General features: G+C 42.7%; 2 protein-coding genes across 2 annotated transcripts in view; both read left to right on the top strand.

Annotated features, from left to right (window-relative positions):
• Positions 1–18,911, top strand: part of LOC310942586 (tripartite motif-containing protein 16-like) — a gene marked incomplete at its 3' end in the record, with an annotated part of 323,438 nt that overhangs the window by 49,236 nt on the left and 255,291 nt on the right. The gene's annotated exons all lie outside the window — the stretch shown is intronic.
• Positions 1–18,911, top strand: part of myo10 (myosin X) — a gene marked incomplete at its 5' end in the record, with an annotated part of 56,201 nt that overhangs the window by 29,462 nt on the left and 7,828 nt on the right. The window contains 19 exons of the mRNA XM_083907549.1: positions 2,109–2,243; positions 2,322–2,446; positions 2,972–2,985; positions 3,097–3,181; positions 3,276–3,379; positions 3,741–3,870; positions 3,957–4,075; positions 4,889–5,035; positions 5,144–5,244; positions 5,775–5,841; positions 6,171–6,263; positions 6,386–6,454; positions 6,567–6,649; positions 7,809–7,917; positions 8,622–8,702; positions 13,562–13,686; positions 14,794–14,908; positions 18,285–18,391; positions 18,484–18,708. Of these exons, the coding sequence (XP_083763675.1) occupies positions 2,109–2,243; positions 2,322–2,446; positions 2,972–2,985; positions 3,097–3,181; positions 3,276–3,379; positions 3,741–3,870; positions 3,957–4,075; positions 4,889–5,035; positions 5,144–5,244; positions 5,775–5,841; positions 6,171–6,263; positions 6,386–6,454; positions 6,567–6,649; positions 7,809–7,917; positions 8,622–8,702; positions 13,562–13,686; positions 14,794–14,908; positions 18,285–18,391; positions 18,484–18,708 (2,034 nt within the window). The remainder of the gene's footprint in view (positions 1–2,108; positions 2,244–2,321; positions 2,447–2,971; positions 2,986–3,096; positions 3,182–3,275; positions 3,380–3,740; positions 3,871–3,956; positions 4,076–4,888; positions 5,036–5,143; positions 5,245–5,774; positions 5,842–6,170; positions 6,264–6,385; positions 6,455–6,566; positions 6,650–7,808; positions 7,918–8,621; positions 8,703–13,561; positions 13,687–14,793; positions 14,909–18,284; positions 18,392–18,483; positions 18,709–18,911) is intronic.

Genomic DNA, 18,911 nt, shown 5'->3' with positions numbered 1-18,911 from the left:
GAGAGTGAGTGACTTTGGTGTGAGAGAGTCAGTGACTTTGGTGTGGGAGAGTGAGTGACTTTGGTGTGGGAGAGTGAGTGGTTTACAAACTTCAGTTTTTAAAGATGTCATAGACTTAAACTGACGTTGTGACTTGTTAGAAAATATCTAAAAGGTCAAACCTCAATGGTGTGTGTGTGTGTGTGACCCCTGCGCTCCATAGTTGACCTCCTGACCCTGAGAGTTGGGTGTGTGTTAATTGCTATGGCATCTGTGGAAAGAAAAGCCCTGAAGAAGAAGAAGAAGATGAAGATGAACCCACCTGTGTGATGATGATGTTTTAGACTTAGTTACTTAGTTACATTTAAACATGTTACTGTGTTTATCGTTGTTCTTGCGTTTTATTGCGTCATATAAACTAAAGCTGCTTCTGTTTTCATTCATAAATGTGTGTGTGTGTGTGTGTGTGCGTGTATGTGTGTGTGTGTAGGTTTGAATTCCTGTTGTTCACTCAAAGGAAACAGTGAAGTTTTCTTCAGACAGAATCCTCCTGCTGTTCATTCACAGACAAAACAATGAGGCTATGATTGAGACACAGCGCCATCTACTGGTGGGAATATTTCCCAGCATGCCGTGTGTGCGTGTCTCTGTGTGTGTGTGTGTGTGAGTCAGCTGACGGTAGCTGATTCACATTTGACCCGGTTTTTTTTGTTTTGAGTTGCAGCAACCGTTTAATCTGAGTGCACACACACACACACACACACCCACACACACACAGCCACACCTTAAATAAAGACACACACACACACACACACGTCGTCACCACACAAATTTAACCTGAGGCTAAAACATTAATTATATCTGACAAATCACATGATTCTGTTGCTTAAATCATGTGGATGATGATTTAGTCTGTGAGTCATTACCTGCTCTTTTCTTTCTTTCTTGCTGTTGTTGTTGTTGTTGTTGTTGTTGTTGTTGTTGTTGTTCTGCAGCTGTTGGACAAGAAAAAAAGGAAATTAGATTTGATTTCATGGGAATTCTCTTCACATTCCAAAAGTGACTGACACAGATAAAGTTAAACGTCTGTTTCCCCAAAAACAAAAACATTTCATCCTGGCTTTAAACAGGTTTTTTCTACCACAGCAGAAGCTGTAAACGGTAACCACGGTAACATTATCACCGCTATACAAACACCGCTATTTGTTTGTTTACCGTTTTCTCCAATTGTTTTTAGCGCGTACGCTACGTCAAGCCTCGCCCAGGTTTTTAAAAATCGTGGTTATTATCACAAATATTAGCGTAAAAGAATCGTACGCTGAAAGAAATTCGCAAGCTTGCAAACAAAATGGCAAAGACAATAAGTTCCTGTGTGGGCGTTTCCTGGGGGCGGCGCTTCAACTAGCGGGACTACGATGTATTTTAACGTTGGGTTTACGAAACAGAAATGGGGCGGAGCCTTCTGGCCGCACCTTTTACGCATTTACTTTAAATGAAAACAAGTAAAACTAAACCTATAATAAAACATTTGACACAACGATGAAACTACGCGAGCACGAGAATGTTAGCGATAATCCGATAATCTGCCCTAAAGGCAGGATCGTCGACTGTATCCTCGGAAAAACCCCGAAACTGTCCCACGTTACTGCCAACGATATCGTACAAAGTTGTAGTTTTTGTAGTCCAACGTTGCCACCAACGATATCGTACAAAGTTGTAGTTTTTGTAGTCCGACGTTGCCACCAACAATATCGTACAAAGTTGTAGTATTTGTAGTATGACGTTGCCACCAACGATATCGTACAAAGTTGTAGTTTTTGTAGTACGACGTTGCTACCAACGATGTCGTATAAAGCTGTAGTTTTTGGAGCCTTCCGTCCGCACCGTTTACAAAAATGTTGAAACATAAAATAAAAAATTTGACACATCGATGAAACTACGCGGCTTTGGAGCGGACGCGAGCACGAGAATGTTAGCGATAATTTGATAATCTGCCCTAAAGCCAATATTAGCTTTAAATACTGCTACGATTGTCCTGGTTTGACTCCAGATTTTTACTAACAACGAGTACATTATTGATCCCGATCAACGACTCATTAGCGTTGTGTTGTTGTTTTTTCTGTCCTCAGCGGAGAAAGCGGAGCGGGAAAAACCGAGAGCACCAAACTGATCCTGAAGTTCCTGTCGTCAATGAGTCAACATTCGCTGGAGGCGTCGTCCAGAGACGGAACATCACATGTGGAGGAGGCGCTGCTGGAGAGCAGGTTAGCCATTCATCGCTGACGTTAGCCATGTTTTTAACGTCTCCGCGTTTCACTGACGTCAGCGTTTGCTTCTTTCAGTCCGATCATGGAAGCTTTCGGGAACGCCAAGACCGTCTACAACAACAACTCCAGCCGCTTCGGGAAGTTCGTCCAGCTGCACTTCAGCCAGAAGGGAAACATCCAGGGAGGAAGGATCGTCGACTGTATCCTCGGAAAAAACCCAAAACTGTCCCACGTTACAAAGTTGTCGTACAAAGTTGTAGTTTTTATAGTCCGACATTGCTACCAACAATGTCGTACAAAGTTGTAGTTTTTGTAGCCTGACGTTGCTACCAATGATATCGTACAAAGTCGTAGTTTTTGTAGCCTGTCGTTGCTAACAACGATTATCGTACAAAGTTGTAGTTTTTTTAGCCTGTTGTTGATACCAATGATATCGTACAAAGTTCTCATTTTGTAGTCCGACATTCCTACCAATGATATCGTACAAAGTCGTTGTTTTTGTAGTACGACGTTGCTACGAACAATATCGTACAAAGTTGTAGTTCTTGCAGTCAGACGTTGCTACCAACGTTGTCGTATAAAGCTGTAGTTTTTGTAGTCCAACGTTGCTACCAACAATATAGCACTAAGCTGTAGGTTTTGTGGTCGTTGTTATGCTAACTGGACGTCGGGATTTTCCGTCTCTCTGTTTTGAGCCTTGACAGACACTTTTTTCCTGACGTCAGATCTTCTAGAAAAGGTGAGTCTTCTTCTTCTTCTTTCTCCTTCCACTAAACCTGAAAATTAATTTAAATCATTCTTCTGAACGTTTAAGTCATGATCTCTGTGTCGTTGTCGTTGTTTTGAACAGAACCGCGTGGTCCGACAGAACCCAGGAGAGAGGAACTACCACGTCTTCTACGCTCTGTTAGCAGGAGCTAACAACCAGCAGAGAGGTGAGAGTCAAACAACATCACGTGAGACTTGAGCAAATGTTAGAGATTGTGGTCGGTGTGTTGACGGCGTGTGTGTGTGTGTGTGCGTCCACAGAAGCGTTTCGGTTGACAAGCGTCGACAGCTACCACTACCTGAGGCAGTCGAGCTGCGTCACCGACAACAGCATCAACGACAAAGGCTCTTTCCACGACGTTCTGGTATAAATCTCACTCTCAGCACATACTGAGAAATGTTTAATCCTGCTGAAGCGTCTCCGTCCACACGGAGGCCATTTTGTGTCGTTTTCCGTGTGAATACCTGTAAATCTCTAAAGACGGGACTTGTCCTCGTGACAGCTAGCGTCTTTTCACGCTGACTTTGTCGTTGGTAAAACTGTCTCCAAACACCAGACAATGAATGACGTCAGGTTCAGGTCCTAAAACGCCGTCTCTGTGTGGACGGGCGAGGCCTCGGTCCAAACCTCAGCTGATCAGCTGCTGAACTCTCAGTGGTTTCTGAGGAATTCAATGGCTTCCTCTGTGTGTGTGTGTGTGTGTGTGTGTGTTTGTGGGCTCCCAGAATGCAATGAGAACGATGCAGTTCACCGAGGACAACATCGGGGAGATCCTGCGTCTGCTGGCGGCCGTTCTTCACGCGGGGAACATCGAGTTCATGACGGCGGGAGGAGCTCAAGTGTCCTCCAAGTCAGGTCAGTCTGAGTCTGCTCGTTATCAGCTGACAGTGTTCTAGTCCATGTCCTGTCCTAACGTCCATGTCCCGCTCTGACGTCCACAGCTCTCAGCTGGACAGCTGACCTCCTGGGCCTGAACTCAGATCAGTTAGCAGAGGTCTTGACTCACAGGTCCATGATCCTCAGGGGTGAGGAGATCTGCACACCGCTCACTGTAGAACAGGTGAGTCATCCATGCTTAGCCACGACCTCTTTCATCATCTCCTTAATTAATCATCCATCGTAGGACAGGAAAACATGTTTTTACATTCAAGTGTATGTGGTAATGACATAAAGTCACTGTGAGCGCCCCCTGCCCTGGATTTACCCACTTACAGGAGACTCACTTCATTAAATGAACGTCAGTTTACGATATCTTCAAAACATGCACAACAAAACCTCATAGAGAAAACCAGTGATTTTAACTCACAGGGACACAGGAGCTGCTGGTCCTCTGCTGCCTCGTGTGATCACTTTGTGTCACTAAACTAAAGAATTTTTAAAGCCGAATTTTACAAAATCAGTAATTGTAAGTTAGTGATGGAGGCAGCAGTGGATCAACAACTCCTGTGAACTCCTGTGTGCTGTGATGTTAAAATCACTGGTTTACTCTATGGACTTTGGTGTGGGAGAGTGAGTGACTTTGGTGTGGGAGAGTGAGTGACTTTGGTGTGGGAGAGTGAGTGACTTTGGTGCAGGGAGAGTGAGTGACTTTGGTGTGAGAGAGTGAGTGACTTTGGTGTGTGAGAGTGAGTGACTTTGGTGTGGGAGAGTGAGTGACTTTGGTGTGGGAGAGTGAGTGGTTTATAAAAGTCTGTCTGAGATAAAGACGTGATCATGTTCTGAAGACATCGTAGACTTAAGTTACGATGAATATAAACCATTTCTCATGCCGTGAAAACTCTGTGTCACACTTGCATGCCAGCACCCCCTGGTGGACAGTGAAGAGAGTACTGGTTTCAGACAGTATTGTTGAGTTCTTCTGGTTTGTGTACAGGCCGTGGACTCCAGAGACTCCATGGCCATGGCTCTTTATTCTCAGTGTTTCAACTGGATCATCTGCAAACTCAACACCCGCATCAGAGGCAGAGAAGACTTCAAGTCCATCAGCATCCTGGACATCTTTGGGTTTGAGAACTTTGAGGTGAGTACAAAGACAGTGTATACAGAGTATACACTGTATACAGAGTACACAGAGTACTTTGTCTCTCGGCTCATCAACTCTCACTGTAAACTCTTGATTCTCCTGCAGGTCAATCGCTTTGAGCAGTTCAACATCAACTATGCAAACGAAAAGCTTCAGGAATATTTTAACAAGCACATTTTCTCCCTGGAGCAACTGGAGTACAACAAGTATGTGGAGATGTTTTTTTACACACAACGGACACATGTTCACGTCTTTATCTTTAACTGTGAGACAGACTTTAACAATGTAAACCACCCACTCTCCCTGCACCAAAGCCCATAGAGAAAATCACTGATTTTAGCTCACAGGGACACAAGAGCTGCTGGTCTACTGCTGCCTCGTGTGGTCACTTTGGGTCATCAAAATACATCGGAATGAAGGATTTTAAAAGCATAATTTTACAAAATAAGACATTTGAAATTCCAAATTCTACTTAAAATGTGAAATTGTACTTAAAGTTCCAAAATCTAATTCTAGTAAAAGCAACAAAAACTCATATTTCAGGAGGAGTTAGTTTGATTAAACCTGATGATTCTTAGTAGAAAACAAAAAGACAGATGAAGACAGTCCCTGTGTGTTACTGGAGGAGAAATCTGTCCATTTGTCTGTGTTCCATTGCTCTGGTCTGTGTATTGATCTTTCGATCGATCAATCTATTGATTGATTGGTTGATTGATTGATTTATTGGTTCCTGCAGAGAAGGTCTGGTCTGGGTGGACATTAACTGGATGGATAACGGAGAGTGTCTGGATCTGATCGAGAAGGTGAGAGTTCTGAGATTCTACAAAGAGGGATGAAGATGATGAAGATGATGATGATGATGATGATGATGATGATGATGATGGTGATGATGATGATGATGATGGTGGTGATGATGATGAAGATGATGATGATGGTGGTGATGATGATGATGATGGTGGTGATGATGATGATGATGATGATGGTGATGACGATGACGATGGTGATGGTGATGATGATGATGATGATGATGATGATGTTGATGAAGATGATGTTGATGATGATGATGATGGTGATGAAGATGATGATGATGATGATGGTGATGATGATGATGATGATGATGGTGTTTCCATAGAAACTGGGTCTCCTGGCACTGATGAATGAGGAGAGTCACTTCCCTAAAGCCACAGACAGAACTTTACTGGAGAAACTGCACAGTCAACACTCGGTGTGTATATGGTTTAAAGAGAATTTAAAGCTTTATGCTAACGTTTGCATGTTTAACTTCCTGTAAAATAATAATAATAATAATAATAATGAACTGATAATAATGTAACTTTGTCTTTGCAGAAAAACTCTTTCTATGTCAAACCACGTGTTGCTGTGCATTATTTTGGAGTGAAGCATTACGCAGGAGAGGTGAGTGTTTACTGAGTCCATGTGTGTGTGTGTGTGTGTGTGTGTGTGTGTGTGTGTGTGTGTGTGTGTGTGTGTGTGTGAGAGTCTGACGCCCTCTTGTGGCTGAATGCAGGTGGTGTATGACGTGAGGGGAACACTGGAGAAGAACAGAGACACTTTCAGAGACGACATCCTCAACCTGCTGAGAGAGAGCAGGTACGTCTTGATCTACGGATTATTTTGATATTATAAACATATTATTTATTTATGAGGTTATTATTTGTTTTGTTTAGTTTAAGACAAAAATCTACGTCGGTCTAAGTCTACGATGTCTTTAAGAACATGTTCACGTCTTTATCTCAGTGTCAGACAGACTTTAACAACAGGAAACTGAAGTTTGTAAACCACTCACTCTCCCACACCAAAGTCACTCACTCTCCCACACCAAAGTCCATAGAGTAAACCCGTGATTGGTAACGCTTTCTTTTACAGTCCCCTAATTACCAGGTATTTACCTGGTAAATTCATGGTAACACCAAAGTGTTACTAGGTAATTACCAATGGTAATAAGAAAGTAAATACAGTGAAACTGTTGCCAAAATACTGGGCATTTACCTGGTAACTATATAGTTAATTATAGCGTGTTATTACTGCTGTTAATAAGAAGGTATGTACAGCTAAACTATGGCAAAACTATGGTAAATGTAAGTGTATTATTGGGTTATAAACTGGTAATAAGCAGGTACCTACAGTCCCCTAATTACTAGCTATTTACCCAAGGGGTAATCTAACAAACCTAACCCTAAAAATGTGTGTAATTACATGGAAACAAGCTTTGCTTTCTTTTACAGTACAGTTTTACTTTACTTACCAAGTACATTACCGTGCATTACCCAGTATTTTGGCAACGGTTTCACTGTATTTACTGATCTTATTACCCTTGGTAATTACCCAGCAACGCTTTAGTATTACCATGAATTTACCAGCTAAATACCAGGTAATTAGGGGACTGTAAAAGAAAGCGTTACCCAGTGGGGGTATAACATCACAGCACACAGGAGTTCACAGGAGTTGTTGATCCACTGCTGCCTCCATCACTAACTTACAATGTCTGATTTTAGTGAATTCAGCTTTTAAAATATTTACTTTAGACTTAACTCAGTGACACAAAGTGACCACACGAGGCAGCAGAGGACCAGCAGCTCATGTGTCCCTGTGAGCTAAAATCACTGATTTTCTCTGTGAGGTTTGGTGTGGGAGAGTGAGTGGTTGATAATCACTAAAAATTTTGTTTTTAAACTTAATCTCTGCGCAGAAGATGAGACTTTAACATGGTGTGTGTGTGTGTGTGTGTGTGTGTGTGTGTGTGTTGCAGACTGGACTTTGTCTATGATCTGTTTGAACACGTGTTGAGCAGAAACAAACAGGACACACTGAGGATCGGCTCCAAACATAGACGACCTACAGTCAGCTCTCAGTTCAAGGTGAGACCACGACTAACACACAGGATTATACTTCATGTACTTCATATATATATATATGTACTTCGTAATACTGCGTAGATTTATCTCAACATACGTTAGAGACTCTGTTGTTTAGTGTCATCGTCATTCATGCTTATACACTAACTGTTGTATCTGTCATCATAGCAGTACTGTCACAGTAACAGGAGTATTTGTGGTTAGAAGTAGTATTTTGTCGCAGTTACAGGAGTAACAGTAGTATTTATGGTCGTAAGAGTAGTATTTGTCACAGTAACAGTAGTATTTCTCACAGTAACAGTAGTATTTGTTGCAGTAACAGTAGTACCAGTAGTATTTATCGCAGTAACAGTAGTATTTATGGCAGTAACAGTAGTATTTGTACGTGTGTTGTCACAGAACTCTCTTCACTCTCTGATGCAGTAACAGTAGTATATATTGCAGTAACAGTAGTATTTGTACGCGTGTTGTCACAGAACTCTCTTCACTCTCTGATGCAGTAACAGTAGTATATATTGCAGTAACAGTAGTATTTTTACGCGTGTTGTCACAGAACTCTCTTCACTCTCTGATGCAGTAACAGTAGTATATATTGCAGTAACAGTAGTATTTTTACGCGTGTTGTCACAGAACTCTCTTCACTCTCTGATGCAGTAACAGTAGTATATATTGCAGTAACAGTAGTATTTTTACGCGTGTTGTCACAGAACTCTCTTCACTCTCTGATGGCCTCACTCAGCTCTTCAAATCCTTACTTTATACGATGCATCAAACCAAATACACACAAGGTGAGTGCACGCACACACACACGCACACGCACACACGTCATTTTAATCATCATAAACTCCTCCCCCAACAACCGACCTCAGACAGGAATGAAAAGTGTCTGACCCTCTGTGGTGACCTCTGACCCCCGGTTGCCTAGCAACAGGCTGGAGTATTGGAGAATGTGGTGGTTAATGTACACACATGATGTAGCAGATTCTGTGTGTGTGTGTGTGTGTGAAGCGGAAACCACTCACTCTCCCACACCAAAGCCCATAGAGGAGCACAGGAGCTGCTGGTCCTCTGCTGCCTCGTGTGGTCACTTTGTGTCACTGATTTAAGTCTAAATTAATTATTTTAAAAGCCAAATTCACTAAAATCAGTCATTGTAAGTTAGTGATGGAGGCAGCAGTGGATCAACAACTCCTGTGAACTCCTGTGTGCTGTGATGTTAAAATCACTGGTTTACTCTATGGACTTTGGTGTGAGAGAGTGAGTGGTTTACAAACGTCAGTTTAACACAAGGAAAAGTCTGTCTCACAGTGAAGATAAAGACGTGAACGCGTTCTTAAAGACGTCGTAGACTTAAACCGACGTGGATTTTCTTTGTTTTATGACCTAAAGGATCAGTTTAAGTCAGGTTATATCGTCTTATTTCTTTTATTTGTTACAGCAGCTGCAGCACGAACATGTTTTAAATGAGGCGAACTGTAACACAGTGTAACTGTAACACAGTGTAACTGTGTGTAACTGTAACACAGTACAACAGAAAGCTCCTTCAACAGCTGCCACATTTGAAATGAATGAACATCAGTTATCGAACACAAACGTCCACCACGTTTGAATGTAAACAACGAGCTCTCTCTCTCTCTCCACACACACACGCGCACACACACACGCACACACACACACACACACACACACACACACACACACACACACACACACAGGCCCTACAAGTGGCCTGCACAAATTAGCCTCAGCAGGAGAGAGAGTCATCTCCATGGCGACCACAGCCCTCCCTCTCCTCACCAGGAAAAAAGGGGGAGTGGAGTTTGGAGGTTTTTGAAAGCCTTTGTTTGACTCAGTGTCTCCTCACTCACTCTCTGTGAAGACAGTGAGACAGTGAGGACAGTGAGGACAGTGAGGACAGTGAGGACACAGAGACACTGAGGACAGTGAGACAGTGAGACGTTGGGAGGTTAGCTGTCATTTTCTTGGACGTTTTGACTCTGACGTGAAAAACAAACGCTGGAGGAAACAGAGCGAGCGGCGATGATGATGATGATGAGGATGATGATGATGCACGGTGAGAGCTGAGGATGATGAGGATGATGATGATGATGATCTGTGTTCAGATGATAGAGTGATGCTTTTTAAAGTGAGACGCTGCAGATGAACCAAGTCATTTTAATGACATGAAGTCACAGGTCATTTAAATGTAAAGACTTAGATTTATTGACTTTTGTCACAGAACTCTCTTCACTCTCTGATGTAGTAACAGTAGTATGTGTTGCAGTAACAGTAGTATTTGTTGCAGTAACAGTAGTATTTGTTGCAGTAACAGTAGTATAAACTGACAAAAATTCAGGATGAGGAACTGTATTGATATTTGTTATAGAGCTGCGAGAAAATAACGAGTGAGCTTCTTCTCCCACCACCAGAGGGCAGAGGCCTCCGTTTAAAAACACGTGGACTCCTCTGTAGTAAATAAACTGCGATATCAGCCGTTTATGTTTTTTCCCATGAGTCATTGCTCCCTTGTTTGGTGGACGTTTGAAGTTTTTAAAGACGACGCTAACAGTGTCTTGACTTTAGAGGCAGCACGGTTAACGCTAATGAGCGTTAGCGCCTGTTTTTGTCGATGTTGGAGCCTGGAGTTTGTTAGCGCGTTTCGTGTTGTGGCTTAAATTTTGCGAAAATGAGCCAAAGTGTTTGACTTTACTTGGAGGCTGGAGAGTAAACAATGCAGCACTACGTCAAATCTCGCCAAAATGCTAACTGTTAATTGTGCTTATAGCGCGTCATCATATTAGAAAGTTTGGGTATGGCTGTTTTTAAATGAAAAACATAGCGTGGTTGAAGCCACAAAGGCTTTTTTCCAATTGCCGTAAAAATTGGGATTGACCGAGGTAAACCGATGTATCATCTGCGTACACGAGAAGCGTACATATAAACTTAAAAGTACTTCAAAAGTATTGGTCGTAACATCCGACCTGAGGCAGAGAGAGATATAAATGTACGATGATTCTTTTACGATGGAGTTTTTAATGTTTTAATTCTGTCGGTGAATCTGCGCGTTTAGGTCATTTTTCTTGCTAATATTAGCCAAATCTTTTTGACCTTACTGAACAATTTCTCTATGATTTGTATCGCGACAAATGAACTTTCTTCGGGTTTTGGAGCAGAATTCTGACGACGCCAGGGTTCAAGGAATCATGTTTGTGTCGTTGTGCAAAATGAACGCGATATCACCTGAAAAACGTCCACAACGAAGCTAAAGTGAACGTTCTAAGGAACCTTAATTGTCGCGTTATCTTTCTTTCCGTGGTTCGTGCGTTCGATGGTTTACGTCAGAGAAAGTTAAGTCGTGTTAAGCTTAAATCCTGCAGGATTTATGTCCGTCCACGCACAGAAACATTGTTCCCCCTAAAGTCAGAGGATTCCACTCCCTGCTGGTTCCCACATTCAGACCTGGACGCCTGGATTTGGACAAAGGAACCAGGTGTTTCTGTGTGACGTTAGATGGTTTAAGTCGTGAAAGAGAGATTTTTTGGAATGAAGTTTTCAAATCTTTGGTGGAAATTGTGGTAATTTGGTCGTCAGATCTTTGCTTCTTCAAATCGAGTTTCAACCTCATTTATTGACGACAAAATCCTCGTAGAACAAGCTCATGATTCACATGCAGACACTGAAGGGATGAACATCTATTCTCCACTTTGATTTGTTTGCCTTTTTCACCCCCGCCGGTTCATCCCAACCCCCCCCCCGGGAGCGCCCAGACACGCCCCCTTTTGTCCTGTTGAATGTCTTTGAGCTGAAGCTAAAGACTCGGAGTTTGGCTTTTGTTCGTCACGTCACTGCAGAGACGTCAGATCATCTCTGAGATCATTTCTGAGATCATCTCTGCGCCTCCTGACGCTGATTTACATCACAGTTAAACAAACGTTTGACAACAAAAATTATATTTGTTTGTGCAAATGAGAAGAAGCAGAGCTCAAAATGATGGCCTGCAGCAACTCTAAAGGTTCAAAATCCTCTTTTTAACAAATCCAGATCACTGTAAACGGCTGGTTTCTACTTTAAAGTGTTAGAGTGTTAGCATCTGTTTTTGTCGATGTCGGAGCCTGGAGTTCTGTTAGCGCCGGCAGAATCTGCTACTTCCTGTTTCGTGTTGTGGCTTTAAAATTTGGTAAAAAACTACTTTGCTTGGAGGCTGGAGAGTAAACAACGCAGCACGTCGCCAAAATGCTAACTGCTAATTGTGCTAATTGCGGGTCGTCCTATTAGAAAGTTTGTGTACGGCTGTTTTATAGCGTGGTTTAAGCCACAAAGGCTTTTTTTAATTTGCCGCAAAAATTAGGTTTGGACGAGGTAAATCGCTGCATCGTCTGCGAACGCGATAAGCCTCGAGACAACATTCAGGAAGGTCACTTACGTAGCGTGACTCAGATTACGCTAGTCTGGACAAAGACTCTGGGTGTCTTCTGCGTCCACGGTGACGTTGAGATGATTTAAGTCGAAAGTTCTGATTCTCAAATGTCAGGATTTGCTGTGAAAATATGAGTAAAGGGAGAATCTGGAGGTTTTGGACAACTTTCTTTTGGCCGTTTGGATTTCAAACCAATTGAAATCTCCTGATTGTGATTTCACAATAGTTTCATTCATCAGATTCAGGGAACTACTTTCCAGAGGAACTGACAGAGGTAGATATATATGAATAATAAAGGCAGGAGGTCAGGAGGTCAGCTTCCTGACACCGCTCCACTGTCCGGACCTATGCTAATGCGGGCTATGCTAATGAGCTCCTCTGTGGACGGCGGTTGTTAAAGGGCACCATTGACGCTCCTGAGAGAAGACGAGCGCCGTGTAAATGGGCCATCGACGGCCGATCAGGCAAATAAAGAGGGGTTTTTACAGCGAGCATGAAAGACGCCTCTCATGCAGAGCCCCGCGACGCCCACCAGGGGTCAGAGGGTGAGAGGGTGAGAGGGCTCCCCGGGACAGAGGCTTCCACAGAACCATCGTCTGTAACCACCACTGTGTTTGATTTGTTGCTGCTGTCGTACTTGGTACATTTCTTTGTCTCGCTTCCGAATTGCGAAGTTCGATGCGTAGCACAGACGTACAGTGACGTCCAGAAAACGTGGATGTTTGTACGGGGGGGGGGGGGGGGGGGGGCGGAGCCTGGGGACGAACGGAGGGCGGAGCTAAGGTCGACGCAAAGACAAACAGGTTTTTTTCCAGATAAGGTTTCCTTTGTCCGTTTAAGTCTACGACGTCGTCAGAACACGTTCACGTATTTATCTTCACTGTTCCTTGTGTAAACTGAAGTTTGTAAACCACTCACTCTCCCACACCAAAGTCCATAGAGAAAATCAGTGATTTTAACATCACAGAGACACAGGAGTTCACAGGAGTTGTTGATCCACTGCTGCCTCCATCACTAACTTACTGTGTCTTATTTTGTAAAATTCGGCTTTCAAAATCCTTAACTCAGTGACACAAAGTGACCACACGAGGCAGCAGTAGACCAGCAGCTCCTGCGTCCCCGTGAGCTACATTCAGTGGTTTTCTCTATGGACTTTGGTGTGGGAGAGTGACATTTAACGTGCAACTCATTTTTGTCCTGGTTTCTCATCATCATCATCACTGTCTCCAGATGCCTGACCAGTTTGACCAGACCGTGGTTCTGAAGCAGCTCAGATATTCGGGAATGTTGGAGACGGTCAAGATCCGACGCACAGGCTTCCCGATCCGGAGACCTTTCCAGGAATTCTGCTCCAGGTTTGTCCAAACACCACAGTTTTAGGACATCACAGATGTGTATGTGGTTGATGGTTGTGTCCTTTCACACTAAAACATCATTTCAAAATAATAGTTCGACTTCCATTTTTGTTTGTTTCCCCCAACATCAAAATATAACCCTTTAGTTTTGTCATCTCAAATCTAAATTTAAAATCCACACTAACCCTACAGTTTTCAAAATAAAAGTCTTATTCTATTCATCCACACCAAAATATAATTCCAGGCTTTCCAAAATAAAAGTCTGATTTCTGCAATCCACAAACACTAAAACCTAACCTTGTAGTTTTCAAATTAAAAGTCCGAGTTTCACTTACATCCACACTGAAATACAAACCTGCAGCTTTCAAAATAAAAGTCTTATTCTGCTCATCCACACTTATATAAAACCCTACAGTTTTCAGAATAAAAGTCTCCTTCTGTTCATCCACACTAATATAAAACCCTACACTTTTCAAAATAAAAGTCTTATTCTGTTCATCCACACTAATATAAAACCCTACAGTTTTCAAAATAAAAATCTCCTTCTGTTCATCCACACTAATATAAAACCATACACTTTTCCAAATAAAAGTATTATTCTGTTCATTCACACTAATATAAAACCCTACACTTTTCCAAATAAAAGTATTATTCTGTTCATTCACACTAATATAAAACCCTACAGTTTTCAAAATAAAAGTATTTTTCTGTTCATCCACACGATAACAGAATTCAAAAAGAATTAAAAAAAAAAAACAGTTACTGTAATTTAACGTAAAGTTTTCACATTAAAAGTCTGAGTTTCTTATCATCCACAATGAAATGAAACCGTTATTTTCAAAATAAAAGTCTGATTTCTGCAATCCACAAACAACAGTTTGAGTTACTGTAATGTAACCTTGTCGTAACCATGAAGTTTTCAAAGTTTAATTTACATCAACACTAAAATACAAACGTGCAGCTTTCAAAATAAAAGTCTCATTAAAACAAAGCCAGAGGAGAATCTGCTTTTTTCTTCAGTTCTCAATGTTTTTTAAAGGTTTGCAAACGGAACAAAACCCGACGTTAACTTATCGACTTCACCGATGAACCCGTTTCTTTTTCCAGGTACAAGGTTCTAATGCGCGGCGCGTCATCACCAGACGACCCCAGGGGGCGCTGTGTCCAGCTGCTGCAGCACTACGACAGCAGCAGTGCAGAGTGGCAGCTGGGAAAAACCAAGGTGAGGATTCTGGGATTATTTTTTTTTGAACGCTTTATATATTTTTATGTTGACTTGTTTGTGCGTCACAGGCCGTGAGGACACATTTGTGAGGACACATTTGTGAGGACACATTTGTGAGGACACATTTGTGAGGACACATTTGTGAGGACACATTGACGACTCGTCATGACTTTAAATGGCTCTCTGAGCATCGCAGTTAAGGGTTAAGCACTAAAGTTGTGATAGTTAAGGTTAGCGATGAGGCTTTGTTTAGACAATGCTAAAGAGTCCTAAGAACAATAGCTCTCTGTGTGTGTGTGTGGGGGGGGGGGGGGGTTCATGAATAATGGAGGTCCAGAGCACCTGAAGTGTGAATCCAACAGATATTGGTTCCGGTCTCGTCTGTCACTCTGATTCACTACAATAGACCAGGAAGAACATGCTAGTGTGCGTGTGTGTGGTGTGTGTGTGTGTGTGTGTGTGTGTGTGTGTGTGTGTGTGTGTGTGTGTGTGTGTGTGTGTGTGTTGTGAGATGACAGATGGTCGACACAGATCCTCGATCACAGCGTGACTGTGACAGCAGTGGAGGAAGTGTGTGTGTGTGTGTGTGTGTGTGTGTGTGTGTGTGTGTGTGTGTGTGTGTGTGTGTGTGTGTGTGTGTGTGTGTGTGTGTGTGTGTGTGTGTGTGTGGGTGGACGGATGAATGGATGGAAAGATGAATGGTTGAATGGGTAAATTTGTGAAATCTGTGTTAACAACAGGAAACTGACGTTTGTAAACCATTCACTCTCCCACACCAAAGGCCATAGAGAAAATCAGTGATTTGCCCTGAGGTTCAGTCCTGAGGTTCAGTCCTGAGGTTCTGACCTGAGGTTCTGACCTGAGGTTCTGATCCGTCACAGTGAGTCACTCTCTGTCCAAACAACGCTCAGGCTCCACCTTTTTTCGCACTAATGAACAGAGACACAGTGATTTAAACGTTCCATTCAGATGCAAACACACACTCTGGTGAACGAGGACACACTTTTACTGCTCACGTGAGGACGTAAATGTGTCGTCGTCGTGCTGTGCACATAAATATAGTCAGTGGTTTTTGGGGGTTTAGGGTTTTAGTTGAGTTTATTTGTTGGTTGATTTTGTTGGTTGTGTTTTTGGTCGATTTTTGTCAGTCTTTTGTGAAATTGTTGGTTTTTCTGGGTCAATTTGAATATTTTTAGGTTGTTTTGTTTATCGTTTGGTCAGTTTGTTAATAGGTTTATTTTGGGGAGTTGATTTGTTGGTTGTGTTTTGGTTGATTTGTTAGTTGTTTGATTGCATTTGTTGTGTTTTTGGTCGATTTTTCGCATGGTAAATATTTGTAGGGATTAGGGTTTTTGTTGGTTGTGTTTTTGGTAGATTTTTTGTCAATCTTTTGTCAAATTGTTGTTTTTTTGGGTCGATTTGTCAGACGGTAAATGTTTATAGGGTTTGGATTTTGTTAGGTTTATTTGTTGGTTGTGTTTTTTCAGTTGATTTGTTGGACGATAAATATTTTGAGGTTGTTTTGTTTATCGTTTGGTCGATTTGTTAGGTTTATTTTTGGGGGGTCGATTTGTGGGTTGAATTATTTTCTTGTTTTATGGTTGATTTTGGTGGATTTTTTGTTGCTGTTTATTTATTGGCTGTTTTTTTTTGGTTTGTATTTTAAGAAACTCAGACTTTTTATGGTTGATTTCCACAGCTGTCGATTTCTATGTGAAACACACGTATGTAGCAGACGTCAATGCTGAAAACACGTACAGTGCACGTCTTGTTTCCCTGTTGAATAAAAGCCGCTCGTCTGTAATCACCCTGACAAAGTTCACATTTACACATTTACACAGTGTTCATCAGGAGAAAGGAATAATCCACTCCTGTTTCCCCTGCAGCGCCGTCACATTTCACTACAGTCGCCTGAAACTTGGTCCCGTATCTAATTTTCCTCCCTCCCTGATCAGATTATGGCGGACCTCCCTCTGAGGGCCCGGTTACTCTGTGAATGGACGGCAGCTCGGCCTCCCACAGTGGGCAGCTGCACTAAGTGGCTGTAAGATGTTTTTTTACACACACACACACACACACACACACACACACACACACACACACACACACACAGAGATGTCAGTGAAATCACTGGCCACAGTATAATCTTTAGCGGTCTTTAGCGGCGTGAACAAAAGAAGGAGGAGGATCTGGATTTGATTAACGTCGTCCCGTCCGTCTTTGTCGCTTTGTTCCGTTGACTTGTTCCTCTGGGAGGGAGTGACTGTTAAATTCACTTCATGCTATAGAGATGTCGCTTTTTAATTCTGTTCACTTGTAAATCTTTTATTCATAATGTCTGTGTGTGCGATAATGGTGTGCGAGTGTAGTGAATGCACGGTGTAAAGCAGTGGCTGCAGCATTGTTCTCTGCGCTGTTTTACCTCCGTACAGCAGCTATGTTCACGTACTCGGAAAACAAATGATGAATTAAATCATGAAATTCACCAGAATAATAATAATAGTAGTTGTGCTGGGCACGATAATGGCGTCAACATTAAAGCAAGGCACGTTTCCATGACAACTAACTGGAAAAAGACGCGTGTGACGTCATGTTTACGTGCCAGTCCAGGCACCGATTAGCAGTTAGCTCCTTTAGCGCCATTAGCGTTCTGGAGCGGTCTGTTTAAGAGCAGCGCTAACAAATAACTAGCGTACCTGTGCACTGCGTACATGTGAGCTTCTGTTTTTAAAGTTTAGCGTTACTTTAGGGACTCATTTTAAAAATCGGGAGTCACGTAAACATGACGTCACGTGCGTCTTTTTCCCGTCAGTCGTCATGGAAACGCGCCGTGCGTTAACATTGACGCCGTTAACGTGCCCAGCGATAAAAAATAACAGATATCAAATATGCTCCGTCCTATCAAAACAAAAAGCTAAAATGTCATATAAATATCAATGACTGGAGAAAATATGGGAAAAACTTGAGGGTCTAAGAGTCTTTAGTTTCCACATCTTGTTCTAAAGCCATTAAAGAGTCAAATTTGTCGTAACATTACCAAAAAGAAAATGGTACGGTCGAGTGGATGACTAGTACGTAAGTTGCGAGTCAGCACAAAGATAGTTTGGTCAGTGGATTGATTGACAGCTAGTTAGGTAGATATATAGATCTGACGCGAGTAGGGGGGTAATTTGTTAATTTGGTAGGTTGGACGGTTGGTCGGTAGAGATGTTGGACAGTCGTAGGTTGGTTGGAAGATAGGACTTTTGTCTCCAGGTCAGTTGGAAGGTAGACTGGTCAGATGGCAGATTGGTTCGTTGGTAGGTTGGTAGGTTGGTGTGCAAACTTCTTCACCAATATAAAATGATAAAACAAAAATGTTGTCCTCCCTCAGGTCTTTCTGCGGGAGTCTCTGGAGCATCGCCTGGAGAAGCAGAGGGAGGTGGAGGTGCTGAAGGCAGCCATGATCATCCAGGCCCACGTCATGGGCTACATGGCCAGGTAAGGAACGCCAGCATTCACCATAAGAACCGGCGGTTAACGTTCAAACTGGCTGCATGGTTTACCGACGCGGTCCTTCCCTTGCGTTGCAGGAAGCAGTACAGGAAGCTGCTGCAGTGCGCAGTGGTCATTCAGAAGAACTACCGAGCTTTCTACTGGAGGAGGAAGTTCCTGCTCCTCCGCTGGGCGGCGCTCACCTTCCAGAGGCGCCTGCGAGGCCAGTTAGCCCGACGCACCTACAGCCAGCTACTGGAGGACAGACGGAGGCGGGAAGAGGAGGCGCAGCACCGCAGGAAGGTGGAGGAGGAGCTGGAGAGGTGGGCTGATCGAGTTAAAGGAACGGTTGATAAAAATCCACCAGTTCCCAGAAACAATGCCGAGGACGCGACATCGTTATCCTCAATCTGATTAACAAATAAGCACGACCACCGTACTTCAAAGCCTGTGTAGTCTATGATGTACGGTTATGCTTCCAAAAAAAGGCTTTAATGGGATTCTAACGTCACTAGAAGGCAGGAAA

Source organism: Microchirus variegatus (assembly GCF_963457635.1).
Source record: "Microchirus variegatus genome assembly, chromosome: 21".
Classification (NCBI taxonomy): domain Eukaryota; kingdom Metazoa; phylum Chordata; class Actinopteri; order Pleuronectiformes; family Soleidae; genus Microchirus; species Microchirus variegatus.
The sequence above is the reverse complement of the archived record's forward strand: the minus strand, read 5'-3'. Positions and strand labels throughout refer to the sequence as shown.